Raw genomic sequence first — 13,146 nt, 5'->3', positions numbered from 1 at the left:
CTGTTATAAGACCATCATCAGAAACAGAAAAATATCTGATCAGAAAAATATAGCTTATAGTTAAATAGATAATAACAGATTTAAGTTTAACCAGTTACAACTAAAATATTTTATTCTTGCGTGACTTTAAAGAAGTCTATTGACAAAACAAACGTATATATCATACTATATTTGTCATACACGCAGTCAATTGACCTAAATCTAAAATAATACTTTATTTTTGTCAGAGCAGACAATATAAGACTCTTTGTATAATATACACATATTCACACATGTTTTAAGAAGCGTTTAATTAAAAATAAACCCCTAAAATGAGTTGAAGACGTCTTAAAAACATTTTAAAAAGTTTATTAACGTCATACATAAGTTCTCTGTCACCATCGGTGCATGTCTTAATCAGAGCCTTGGTTAAAGAATCGCCTAAATCTAAAATAAACCCCACTATTTTTCCATAGTGGACAGAATTACATTTATTAAGGTTATTTTAAAACGGCATATATGAACACTCACCCGGCGCTTTGTCAGGCACCGCCGGATCTTTAATACGCGTGAAACTATAGAGTAGGTTATGAAAAGATTCACGGAATTCCTGAGCCGTTTAAAAATTTATTTAGTTTAGACTATCGTCTAAAGATTGTAGTAATGGCTCAGGTAATTGCTTAAACTATACCCGTATACGGAATATTTAATTAAATAACTTGTGATGTTACAAACAAAAGTTTTAATCATAGCATTGTTCATGATTTGTCTAAATCTAAAATAAACATTTACTTTTTTGACCCCCGTAATGGGGAATTATTTTACCCACGTTGAGTTTTAGAAAATCTCGCTTTACAACACGCACCCCTGTGAAAGAATGCATGGCTTGTGAGAAGGAGGGAGGAAGGGTGAGAGCTGACATCGAATGCCAAAACACGAGCTGTCACACACGAGCCGTCATTAAACATAACAGCATACGCTTGACATAAAACACACGCAGTCAATTGACCTAAAATCTAAAATAATAATTTATTTTTGTCAGAGCAGACAATATAACACTCATTGTATAATATACACATTTTCACACATGTTTTAAGAAGCCTTTAATTAAAAATAAACCCTAAAATGAGGTGAAGACGTCTTAAACAAGCTCTGTGGACAAATCAAACACAGGTATCCAGTATCCGAAACGTTTTAAATCCAATTTGCCACAAAATGTTTAAAATGTCCCAGACAAATCCAAAAAGTCTCTGATTTTTCTCTTTTTTAAAGATACGTCCAAAGCGTTGTGGTCTGTATCCTAACCTGTAAACAGATAAAAACAAGTTATTAGGACAAATATCTAAATAAAACAATTAAAACTTTTTTCTTATACAATATAAACGTACCATGGAGATCCGCTATATATTTTGCAATAGTACACACAACGTTCGCTTTGCCGCTGATATCCAAACCTTTAAAACAGATAACACATGTTATTAGAAAATATTAAACCAAACCAGTTTGTTTAAATCTATTGTAACAGGATTAAATAAAAACACACCGGACAACACGAGCCACTCGGCGTCTCTTTTGTTCCAAGATTTCCTTGTTACGCTGCGGGAGGTTCTAGTCTCGGTCTGACTTTTTTGTTCAGGCCACTCTTCTCCGCGATTTACCAGGAATAGTTAATACCAGTTTAGACAATTTCGCTGCAATACCAGAGATCGAATTTTTAGTTTTTAAATAAATCAGACAAAATACTGGAACGAACACAGCAAAACACATACATACCAATAGACTTGAGTATAACAGCTCTGCTCCATCCAAACTGATCCCGGAGCTCTCTTGTCGCTCCCCAATAAAGGTTCGGTCATAAACTTTCAAAGATTACATCACACGACCCCCACACAAACACACACTGACATAATAGTAGCATCAGAAACTTTGTGTCTGAACAGAAAATAGACTAGTTCGATAGAAAATATCGGCTTTAAGTTTAACCAGTTACATCTAATACATATATATATATATATATATATATATATATATATATATATATATATATATATATATATATATATATATATATATATATATATATATATATATATATATATATATATATATGATTAGTGATTGCCTTTAAATAAACTTTTGATGTAGCAAAACTTTAGATTCAACAACACACATCGCAGTGTGACAGGCAGTATTGAGACGCGCACGGGTCGAAAAGGGAGGGGTGATAGATAGAGACAGCAAATGTCGAAAACACAACCTGTCATTAAACATGACAGCATAGGCTTGACATAAAACACATACACAGGAAAAACAAACCACTAAATGAACGGCCATAAAACGATAAAACACTCGCTGTCTAAAGTTGACAACTTGTACAGATTTTGATTGATGTTCCCGCCCCCTGTCAAACACGAGCTGTCAGACAGCAACTGTCACCGGGTGGGGGAGGGGGTCATAAAAGTTTGACGAATGCCGGCCCACTACAACTACTCATGAGCATTCTGAAGTCACATACATGTGAAATATTAACATTGTTACTCCTACCATTTCCTTGTCTGTATCCAGTTGAACACTTTGGATCAAGGACAAAACTCCCTTTGCTTCATTGACATAATCTCTTATCAGATCTCGGTTGATGCTCCTGTTAAGATTTTTCAGAGCTTCCTGTATTTTTGGGATTTCTACAAATACCATTTCCAAAACACAAGACATTTGGTTTGGTCAGCCCTTTGTCTGGCTTGTAACATTTTACAAATGCACTTCTACTTCATGTATGATTTTTAAAATGTAATACAGTATGATTATCAATAATAGGCAAAATAATGACACTTTACCTGTTTCATTAGGTTCCAGATTTAAATCTTGATCAAAAAATGCACAGGAACTTACAGTAAAAACTTGAAGAAAATCATTATCTGAGCTGAATTTTTTCTTAAAAAGGGAGAAGTAAAAATGATAAGAACACATTTCAGCAGAAACACACAAAGCAATGATAACTATGAAAAAATACCCGTATTTCAGAATGTTCAAACTTTTCTTTGACCCTCATCTTGACAAGTTCATTTCTATGAATTGTGCAAGCTTTTTTTTGATCCTGAAGAATAAGTAAAACAAATAACAACAATAATATATAGGTGACTGTATAATGAGTGTATGTAAAATGAATGTCTATTGCAATCTAATTCAATCGATGTAAAAAGTAAAAAATAGAATCAACTTAAAAACAATTACTTCAAGTGGTAACACCTAAAAAAACTTAAAGAAAACATTGTTTTACTCATGGAATGTATATAAAATATATGCAGTTTAATTGTCCTACCTTTTCTCCTAAGCTTTGGAATTGAGTAAGCTGTGCAGATCTAAAACAAAATTTTAAAGTTCAAAAGTGTTGTTTTTTTCTTCTTATATTGCACAAGTTTATGACAAAAAAAACTTGGGGCATCATTTGTAGTTCTTTAGATTGCCATAATGTCTGAACAACAATTTGAGACAATTTAAAAATGAATTTTTTGTTCTCTGAGAATTTTTTAATAAATATATGTGCTTATGACAAGCCTGTATTACAGGGTTTTTCTACACAGAAAACCATAAAAGTTGTATGGTACTTCAGTGGGTCTTATATACATTTTAATCAAGCATAATTTGAAGTTTAGAATACACAATTAATATTTCCAGAGCCTTACATAACAGTTTTAATTTGCTCTCCATTTAGTTGCTGTCTAAGAGAAATAATTGAGATGTTAAGGAGATCTCATCTGAGAATGGAACTGGAAAGGGCACGTTGGAAAGGGACCTGCAAATGTGGAATCTTTGAATCTTTTTTATTCATTCTCATTCAATCTCATTCTCATCCATTTACTGACTTTTTTAAATAAATGATTTGAATGATTCAATTACTCTGAACACATAAAGCAATTAAGTCTGGCATATAAAATGACAAGCAGAGAGACAAGTTTTCTTAGTTGTGGTCTGTTCACGATAACAAAACAGTTCTAGTCCTTACCTAATGTAGGCAATTGGAGTAATAAAATCACTTTTGGTACAGATGAAGTTTATGCTTTTGCACTCTCCTCCAGGTCCCAATTCTTCAATGCAGTGTTTTAATATTGCCCAGGGGTCTTTATCAGTGATTGCTCGAGCAATGTCACTTACAATCCACACAAAAGAGCACTCTTTCAGTTTCTACAGGATTAAAATAAAAGTAAAAAAATTAACACAAAGGTAAATATGTATAACATATGTAAATGAGAAATAAGGTTGAAATATATGAAACATTTTAATTGGTCAGAAATTTAAATTTTACAGTACAGTAGCATATATTAGCATATATTATTTATTTATTCAATGTTTAATTAGCCCACAAATAACACTGTTAATGGAGAAATGTTTGAAGAGTACTTACAGATTTCCAGAGGTCATCTCTGATCTTATTGCAGTCTCCAGTCCCTGCATCAACAAGGACAATGTGCTGCAAGAGTTCACAACAATCTGGAACCTTAAAGGTCACGCTCTTCACAATTGGCCAATACCAGCCACCAGGACTTGCCTCACTATGCATTATGTAACATGCAACTTCGTTGGCAAATTCAGAAACCTGATAAACAAATATTGTTGATTTAGATGTCTTTACTAAAAGGGATATTCAAAAAACATAATTTTTACTATTATATAAAACTGTAATGATAACTTACATCACTGGTTGAAATCATTTTCTTACTCATGGACAAATATTCTTCAATCTTGACAGATGTGCTATGATTCTTGAGCTCTTCTGGTGTTTTCTTATCTGCATTTTCTCCATATAATGAATTGATCTTTTCAACAGCAATTTGAATCATGTCCTCATTCTTGTCCTCACTGTCATCCGATAAAACTTTAAAAAGATCTTGAAGCTCTTTCTCCCACTCCTGTAGAAGCATACAACACACGTTATGCAGACTTTATTTGCATAAAGACTCCAATGTTTTATTTCCATTTACTCATACAACACATAAGATGAATACTGAAAGTAAAACCTCTTTAGAGAAGAATTCAATCTCTGCTTTGTAGTTGGAGTCACTCAGATTTGCTTCCACCTGAGTTATAACAGCTGTACATGCACCAAAACAGCCAGATGGCAACAGATCCTTTTTTCCCAAAACTGCGTTTAACAGAGAGCTCTTTCCTTCTCCCGATTTCCCAAAAATTCTTATAGTTACTTTTTTCCCAGTGACCTCATTCATTTGCCTTATTTTTAAAATTATATCTTTGTGCATCATGATGTCTTGGTCTAAGTTGTCAGTGATGCCTTTCAGGATTTGCTTTGCCATCTCCATCATCTCCATATCTGTGCTCAACAGAAAGGAAAAGAATGGGAATATTATTGAGAATAAAAACAATAAATTGGATTATAAGAGATAATCTGACATAAAGGTATAGGGACACACCAAACCGATGCCAACAAAGTAGCGCAGACTGTGAGGAATCTGACTATAGTTGTGGTGTGTAATACACTGAAAAATTAAGCCATTATTAAGCTGACCATTGGCTTGGTGTGTACTGGGCATAAGAGGAAATCTGAAAAAATGTATAACATTAAACTGTTCTATATTTGCTTTGTCTAAATTCTGTAGGAGTACTTGCTGTGTTAGAGGAGGACCGATTCATAATCTACTTACCTGTTTTCAACAATGTTTCTGTATTAGAGTCAGATGATCCATGGTCACATTTTCTTTTAGTCCCTATCAGAGAATGTATTATTTCAAATATATATATATATATATCAAAGCTGAAGAAAAAGAAATTGTGTGGACTAGATAATATTACATCTGAACACTTGAAATATGCAAGTACAAGACTCTATCCCAGATAGCAGACGGACTCGGCCCGAATGTGGCCTCATGATGGCACTGCTGGTGTACTGCCGGCAACGGCATGCAACATGTCAGCCAAGTATGGGCCAGGTGTGGCAATGATGGCACTGGATCCATGATGGCAGATAACATTAGGGCCAGTTGTGGGTGGGAGGTATGTAGCCCAGATCAGTGTAGTGATTGTGGCCCAGATCAGTCTAGTGATTATAAGCCACATTTGAAATACTGTGTTTTATAATAAATAATTATACGAATTGAAGGATTTTCAGGCTATCTTAATCTTAATGTTAATTTAACCTTTATTAAGTAAAATGTTAGTTTTGTATTAAAAGAAGTTAATATTGGAAAAAATTATGTTTGTCTACATTTTAATCACATAAACATGCCTTCAGATCATGGGTCAAGATTATTTTGTTCAAATGACCCTGAACTTCCAGAAGATTTTTTTCTGAATTTAAAAGTTTTGATAACGTTGCTTTGAGAAGCACAATGGATCGATTCGATTCGATTTTCATTGTAGCAGGAGTTTATTCCTGCTGAAGATTTCTGACTTCAATGACTAAGTAAAACTATCATTGTGTACAATCAGATGTTAGATACTGTAGAAATACACGATATGTTTCACTGTGCTTTTGCCTGCCGAAGTGTTAAAAAAGATCAAATCTTTGTGCCAGTTAACATTCACGTTACGTTTAGGATGCACAGTTTATTTATGCAGTGCAACAAGAACGTACACGCGGATGACATCAAAGTACTGCGAGAGCAACTGGAATGATCATGGGCAGGATTCTGATTTCAAATCGCACTCGCAGTATTTTAACGTCATCCGTTTGTCAGTTCCTGCAACGCAGCATTTCTTCGAACACCTTGTCAGAAATGATTGAGATGGCCAATCAAATTAAAAAATGCGAGTGCCACTGGCCAATCACATAACAGCAGACGAGCTTTCCTGTTAACGCAAGCCGAGCGGCGGCCAATCAAATTAACCAATAGGCAGGGTTACCGTCAGGACAGGAGTAACAGTTACGCCGCGTCAATCAATCATAACGGACACGGATTTCGAAGGCAGCAGGATGGATATAACCAGGGCCGGATTAACCATACGGGCAACTGGGCAATTGCCCAGGGGCCCAAGACCTCCAAAGGGCCCAGGGCAGCAAGGGCACGAGCAAAATACTGTATCTGGTAATCTCCCGCCTCCGCTTTATATTAAACAAACTGTCAACATGGGCTTTAGCGCTGCAAAGAGAGACGCTGCGCTTATTACTTTGAACGTGAGTTGAGAGTGGTTGAGTCTCATGCGGACTGACCAATGAAGAGAGACCCTCTCCTCATTGGTCAGTCCGCATGAGGTGGGTCAAAGGTTCGCCGAGCATTACGTGACTTAAGGCGTTGGTACAACAGAAAAAAACGAGACACGGAGAAGCTTAGTGGGAGCGCGAAGCGGAAATTAAAAAAAGGAAAAGGACATCAGAAACGCAAAAAATGTAAAGTATAAACAGTGGTGTAGTCTACGTGATACGCAGGTATCTGCGCGATCCGATCGGCGTATGAAATCAAATTACTATAGCGGCGCAAAAGTGACTGGGGAGCAGAGAACCCACAGGCGAGTGACAGCAAAGTACCGCGAGAACGATTCCAGTTATCACATGGAGAAATCTGCTTTGAATCGCTCTCGCGGTACTTTGACATCATCAAGAGGCCAAATGAAGTCGAACCTGCAGTGTAGCTGCTCACGCGACACTGTAAACAAACCGACCATGTGGAAAAGTGAACGAGTGAAGCAGTGCACAACATAATTAATCCGGAGAGTTAACAACGCACATGTGAGTAAACAACATTTAAATCATCAATCCAGTTTATTACTTTATCTGGAGGTAAGGCTCCAATAAAATAAAATAAGCCGGTGTTTATGTCCTGATGGTTTTTAGCTGCCTTCCAGCATGTTTGCTTGTGCTTCACAGTGTTAAACTTACTTTCCCTGTGTTCATTTGTATATCTACATTCAAGATGTAGCCTATATATGATCTTTAAGTTCTGTGAGAGAAATCATGTCTGCGTTGATGTTCAGTTCAGACTTCAAATTAAAGATCATTTTCTTCACTTTGGTTTGGGTGTCTAATATATAGGCTTTATGATGGTCTTGTAATAATAATTAAGTAAAAGCCTATTTTCATTTTTAGACAATGCTTGTATATGCAAAAAATAAGCTTTTATATCAATGACTATGCAAATTAGAGTTAATCCATGGTCATCTTAAATGTGTATTAATTAAAAAGTTCTGTTAAGTCAGATTCCGTCAACGACGAGGACAACTCATCTAAGTTAGCCAGGACTTTTCTACACCGCCAGCCTATGTTTACAGCCCAGAGATTATACAGATGCTGATGTGTTTTGTTTTCATAGCATCATATGTGAGTGAAGGTATTTGATAGGGGACATAGTAGTGCATTTGTATGAGCATTTAAATATTTGTAAATCAAAATACACCTGATGACAGTTAGAATTTGAAGTATTGAGTATATGTACTGTATAATACAGTAATATATTCTGTATATGACCATATTATGGTGATCCTGGGGTCGTGATGATGGGGCCCTTGAATATTGTTGCCCAGGGTATAACAAAGTGTTAATCTGGCCCTGGATATAACTAGTAAGTACCTGAACTTAAATATTAAACTTTTCCAATCATAAAAATGTTTTTGTTTATGGGGCGGTTTCCCGGACAGGGATTAGACTAGTCCTACTTAAACACTTTTAAGAGCTCTCCAAACTGAAAACAACTTCCACTTACATATCTTAAAATACATCAGTGCCCTTTGTTTTAACTCAAAATGCACACAGGTAATGTTTTTAGTAAGGCATGTTTGTTAAAACTAGTTATATTTCCGAATTAAACTAAGGCCTAGTCCTGGATTAAGCTAATCCTGGTCCGGGAAACCGCCCCTAAATGTCTAACAAACGTATAAGGGATGCAAACGTTTACGTGATTCATGTGTGATGTAATGCGTTATATTGTCCGTGTGACATAAATTGATATTAAATTAGCTGTTTTCTATAAGGTTAAGAATTACTGTGATCTTATTATAATTTAGTAATCGAACTTGGTTATCTGGTCTTCCTGATGTTAGAACATTTATTTAAAAAATAATATTTATTTGAAAATGTATTTCTGTAATGTTTCATTTTATTTTTTTGTGAAAGTTTTTTCAGGTCTGTGTTCATCAAGACATGAAGACTCTGGAGTGGGACAAGAGAAGGATGATGGGGTGTATATTCCAATAGACACATTAAGGTAAATTAAATATTGAGGCTCATGTTTGCATCTTTGTGTTTATATATCAAAAGATTGCTCTATATGGCTAAATAGTCACATTGGCCCTCATTTATCATTCTTGCGTAGAAACGGGCGTATATGTTGGCGTAAGATTATGCTTACACTCCTCTCACCGCCTGATTTATGAAACTGTGCGTCGTTGATATTCAGGTGTACGCAATATCTGCCCTTCATAAATGCCGCGGCCGAAAACGAGCGTCATTAGAATAACAAGCCCATATAAATTCAAGTCTCCGCCTCCCCCACGCCCTCATTTTACGCCATTGACACACGAAAGACGGCAAAGAAGAGAATCCGGGGAAGTGAAAAGAAACAAAATTGTTTTATTTGGCAGTTTAAAGAGTGGGATTAAAGACACATAATTGGATGACAATTTGTAATATTCTTATTATTATTTTTATTATTAATTGATATTTAGAAGAATAATTATTTATTATTATTATTTACTGTTGCCTACATCTAAATTCTATGTCTGCTTAATGGTTCAGTTAATTTTTTTAATATAATATTTTAAAATGATGTAGTAACTTTTGTAGTGTGTTGTTCTGTATTTACATACAGTTGTTTGTTAGCTGTATCTTAGATCCAGTTTGATACGGAGCTCCGGATATAATTCAAATTAACAATTTGTTTCCACGACATCCACATGTTTTAGCTAAGCTAATTCATAATTTGAAGTAATAATAATTGTAATAGTAATTACGAAATATTCTAAATATTATAATAATTAATTCCAAGGAACAAACTGTTGAATATTGGGAACAAATTCTAAATTTATGGCCATACTTTAGACTAAATAAGAAAAAGAAGTGTCCATAGCATAAAAAATTATTCGTGGCCATAATTTTGTCCGCATGTCATCATGATCGGATTTACGGCTCCATTCAACACAAGCATTTTACCTTACCTCATCTGTATTTATTTATCATCGAATGGTACGTAACTAGCTTACCTTTTATTGCATTACCATGTTTTCGTAGCACATCCTTGTGCTTTCTTGCAATGTGCCGCTTCAGATTCCAGGAAGAATATTTGCTAACTCTTTACAGTCTCTCCGCAGTCCCTTTCAATTTTTTCTTCCTGCTCAATCTTAACTTTGATTTTTACTTTACATTTATGTATAAGACTTGAATTCCATAACTTATTGCTAGACGTTTTTACAGATTCTCGAACTAGCAAATTATCAAAGGGCGTTCTGGGTTCAACGAGCGGTGCTGAGGGAGCGGAATTTTCGGAAAGGCGCTTTGATGGTAATATTACCGCACCGCTCAACGCTCCGCTCCCACTAAGCTCCGTTCACATGCTCGCTCTGAAACGTCAGGTAAAGCGCCCAGGCTCTCAACTGAAGGAATACATATGCATACAAATCAAATGCTTTGGTAAAGTCTCACAAATTAAACATTGAACATTGTTGCAAAAAAATAAACACTGAAGTTTATAATTACTATGTTTTTTACAGTGGGTCATAATATATCATATTTTAGTTTGTCAGTACGTTTTGTGGTGTTAGGAAGTTTTTGCGCATTTCTGCACTAACTCAAAATGTGCGTACACCACCTCCTGAGCAGGCGTAGGATTTGAGCGTGCCGTACGCCAACGTCCATATTGATAAATCTTAAAGTCACCGTGGTTTTGGGTGTACGCAAGGTGTACGCTGGAAATTTGGTGTACGCACTTTTGATAAATGAGGGCCATTGTGATTTCAGTGGAAGCTGATAAATACAGAGGGCTGGACAGTGGTTTCATTCATTAGGTGAGTAAGAACTGACAATAGCCTAACATTTCTTTAGTTGCCCGAATTGCATTGTTGAATACAAAGGAAAATGGTAAAAATACAAATATTTTGAATATATGGATTGCTGTGAAATTATTTTCTGTTAATCATCTGCTGTGTTTGCTTCAGGTAAAGAGGTGGGACAATGATGCTGACAGGACAGGAGGAGGTGACATTCAGGTTAGTGACAGTACATCAGGGCCACCATTTAATTTAATGTTAATTTGTTTGCTTCCAAAATCAATACTTGACAAATCTTTAGAATTATATCTGCAAAGCTGAATTTCTCATAGGTGGATAAAGTATGACAGCAATTGTGAAGACCTTAGAAGTCGTGCAGTATATGGTTCTTCTCACAAATTGATGTTTACTCACTCCTCTTTCATTTATATTGATTTGACTTAATTTTCTTGGTAACTAATAATGGGGATATTCCTAATATAATATATTTTAAGTACATGCTCAGAACATATCTCATCTGCTCATTTGCTTTGTATCTAAATGTTAAGTATGTCTTTAAGGTCTAAGCTATGTTTCATTTTATTTAGACATTCAGCGCAGACATTTTCATCCAACTTGAGGAAGAAAACAGAAGCAGTTCATCCTAAAAGGTTACTTTTCTAATTCTCTATCTTATTATTTTATTATTTAAAATTATACAACAGTTCTTTCTGGTTCTCGAATCTGATTGGCTAAGAGTAGAGGTCGACCGATATGCTTTCTCTCTGGCCGATGCCGATTTTTTAGAAATCAGGGCAGCCGATGGCCGATATGTTTGGCCGATTTTCTATATGTACATAATAATCAAAATGTTCTCATCATTATTAGCAGATATTTTAAATGCAAAAATGTCACTATTTAAGTCAAAGTATTTAAAAATATATGACTGGTCTTTCTGAAGAGTTTTACAATCTCCTCTGCACCATGCATTTATCAGACACAGATATTACCTGACACTCTGCTGTCATCATCTTTGATCAGTTTTTTACCATGGCTTTTATTGCTTTGTAGGATAAAATCCTTATTTGGTAGACCTGATAAAATATTTATTCATCATAAAGTTAACATAGTAAATGTCTATGGTTTTTAGTTGAGACTGTTATTTAGGGCAAATCTTTTTAAACACATTTACATTCTCATTTCTGAGACGCTATAAGTGACTGATTGTGCTGACAGTGACGTCTTGTGACTGACAGATCTGTTGTTTCAACCGTTCATTCAAACGAATCCGTTCAAAGGAGTCAGTTCGTGAACCGGACGCGCTGTGTTCTAATCCAGGCTGAGCAGCGCAAAACTGTAAACAAAGTCTTACTGTAACAACACGAAAAACATTTCCTCGGTGGATATGATTTGGTCTTCCGACCTTTCGCCATCGGGTCAGTTTTGTTTTGAGTAATAAAAGCAGGGAGACAGAAACCGTGCGGGCGCGGCTCTTCTCTCTCTGTCACGCAAACAAAACTCATCATCACTCATTAATCACATGAAATGAGCCTAATCTTTGCATGGACAGTGCACCGCGAGACATAAGCCCGTCGCGCTGTTGTACTGGCTGCTTAATTTGCGCGATCCGCCATCATTTAGTAAAGCTGTTTGTGAACAAGGCATGGCTGCACACACACGAGACGGGAGCGAGCTGCTTGCAGCAAGAGGCAGGCAGCGTCACGAGTTCTACAACAGCGCTTAGGTGCACGCAGATGCGCCTGCCTATTAATCGGACTAATTTTGCAGCAAAATCGGCCAAAGCCGATTTTTTAAAATATGCCAAAAATCGGCCAATTAATCGGCCGGCCGATAAATCGGTCGACCTCTAGCTAAGAGCTATGCGATATTGTGCTGATAACGGCACTGTAACCGCTTCACCTTTCGTATCATTCCGCCACCTAGTGAATGGAGGTCTTAAGCAGGCTCATCTCTGAATGGAAAAACACAGACGCCCTGATCCATTACACATATGCGCAAGGTATACAGTAGGTGGCAGTGATACTCCCAAGGAGTGAGCAGCCATTAAACGAAAAGAAGAAGAAGCAGACGCCCTGTTTTGGTTTTGAATCACTCTCCGTGTGTCTCATTATTTTACTAGCTCAGAAATCAGTCTGTGAATCCCCAATCGGAAGTTATTATTCCGTCAAAGATCAGCGCTCTTGGATGTTACGTTAAAGTTAATGGGAGAAATGTCTTGACACATCGTGTGGACGATTAACA

At 36.1% G+C, this 13,146-nt stretch overlaps 1 protein-coding gene and 2 long non-coding RNA genes across 3 annotated transcripts in view; all 3 read right to left on the bottom strand.

The window, feature by feature from the left end:
* Positions 1-5,310, bottom strand: part of LOC135776640 (nuclear GTPase SLIP-GC-like) — a 166,387-nt gene extending 161,077 nt beyond the window's left edge. The window contains exons 1-3 of the mRNA XM_065287483.1: positions 4,995-5,310; positions 4,671-4,886; positions 4,382-4,573 (exon numbers count right to left, since the gene is read on the bottom strand). Of these exons, the coding sequence (XP_065143555.1) occupies positions 4,382-4,573; positions 4,671-4,886; positions 4,995-5,303 (717 nt within the window). The 5' untranslated portion in view covers positions 5,304-5,310. The remainder of the gene's footprint in view (positions 1-4,381; positions 4,574-4,670; positions 4,887-4,994) is intronic.
* LOC135771666 (uncharacterized) lies at positions 1,068-1,885 on the bottom strand. Its single transcript, XR_010542980.2, has 4 exons — positions 1,753-1,885; positions 1,523-1,670; positions 1,368-1,433; positions 1,068-1,284 (listed from the first exon to the last, which is right to left on the bottom strand). It is a non-coding gene; the product is annotated as an uncharacterized lncRNA (long non-coding RNA).
* Positions 2,814-3,376, bottom strand: LOC135776678 (uncharacterized). Its single transcript, XR_010544164.1, has 3 exons — positions 3,299-3,376; positions 2,990-3,073; positions 2,814-2,910 (listed from the first exon to the last, which is right to left on the bottom strand). It is a non-coding gene; the product is annotated as an uncharacterized lncRNA (long non-coding RNA).
* Positions 5,311-13,146: the final 7,836 nt, after the last annotated feature.

Source organism: Paramisgurnus dabryanus, chromosome 19 (assembly GCF_030506205.2).
Source record: "Paramisgurnus dabryanus chromosome 19, PD_genome_1.1, whole genome shotgun sequence".
Classification (NCBI taxonomy): Eukaryota; Metazoa; Chordata; class Actinopteri; order Cypriniformes; family Cobitidae; genus Paramisgurnus; species Paramisgurnus dabryanus.
This window is presented reverse-complemented; position numbering and strand designations above follow the sequence as displayed.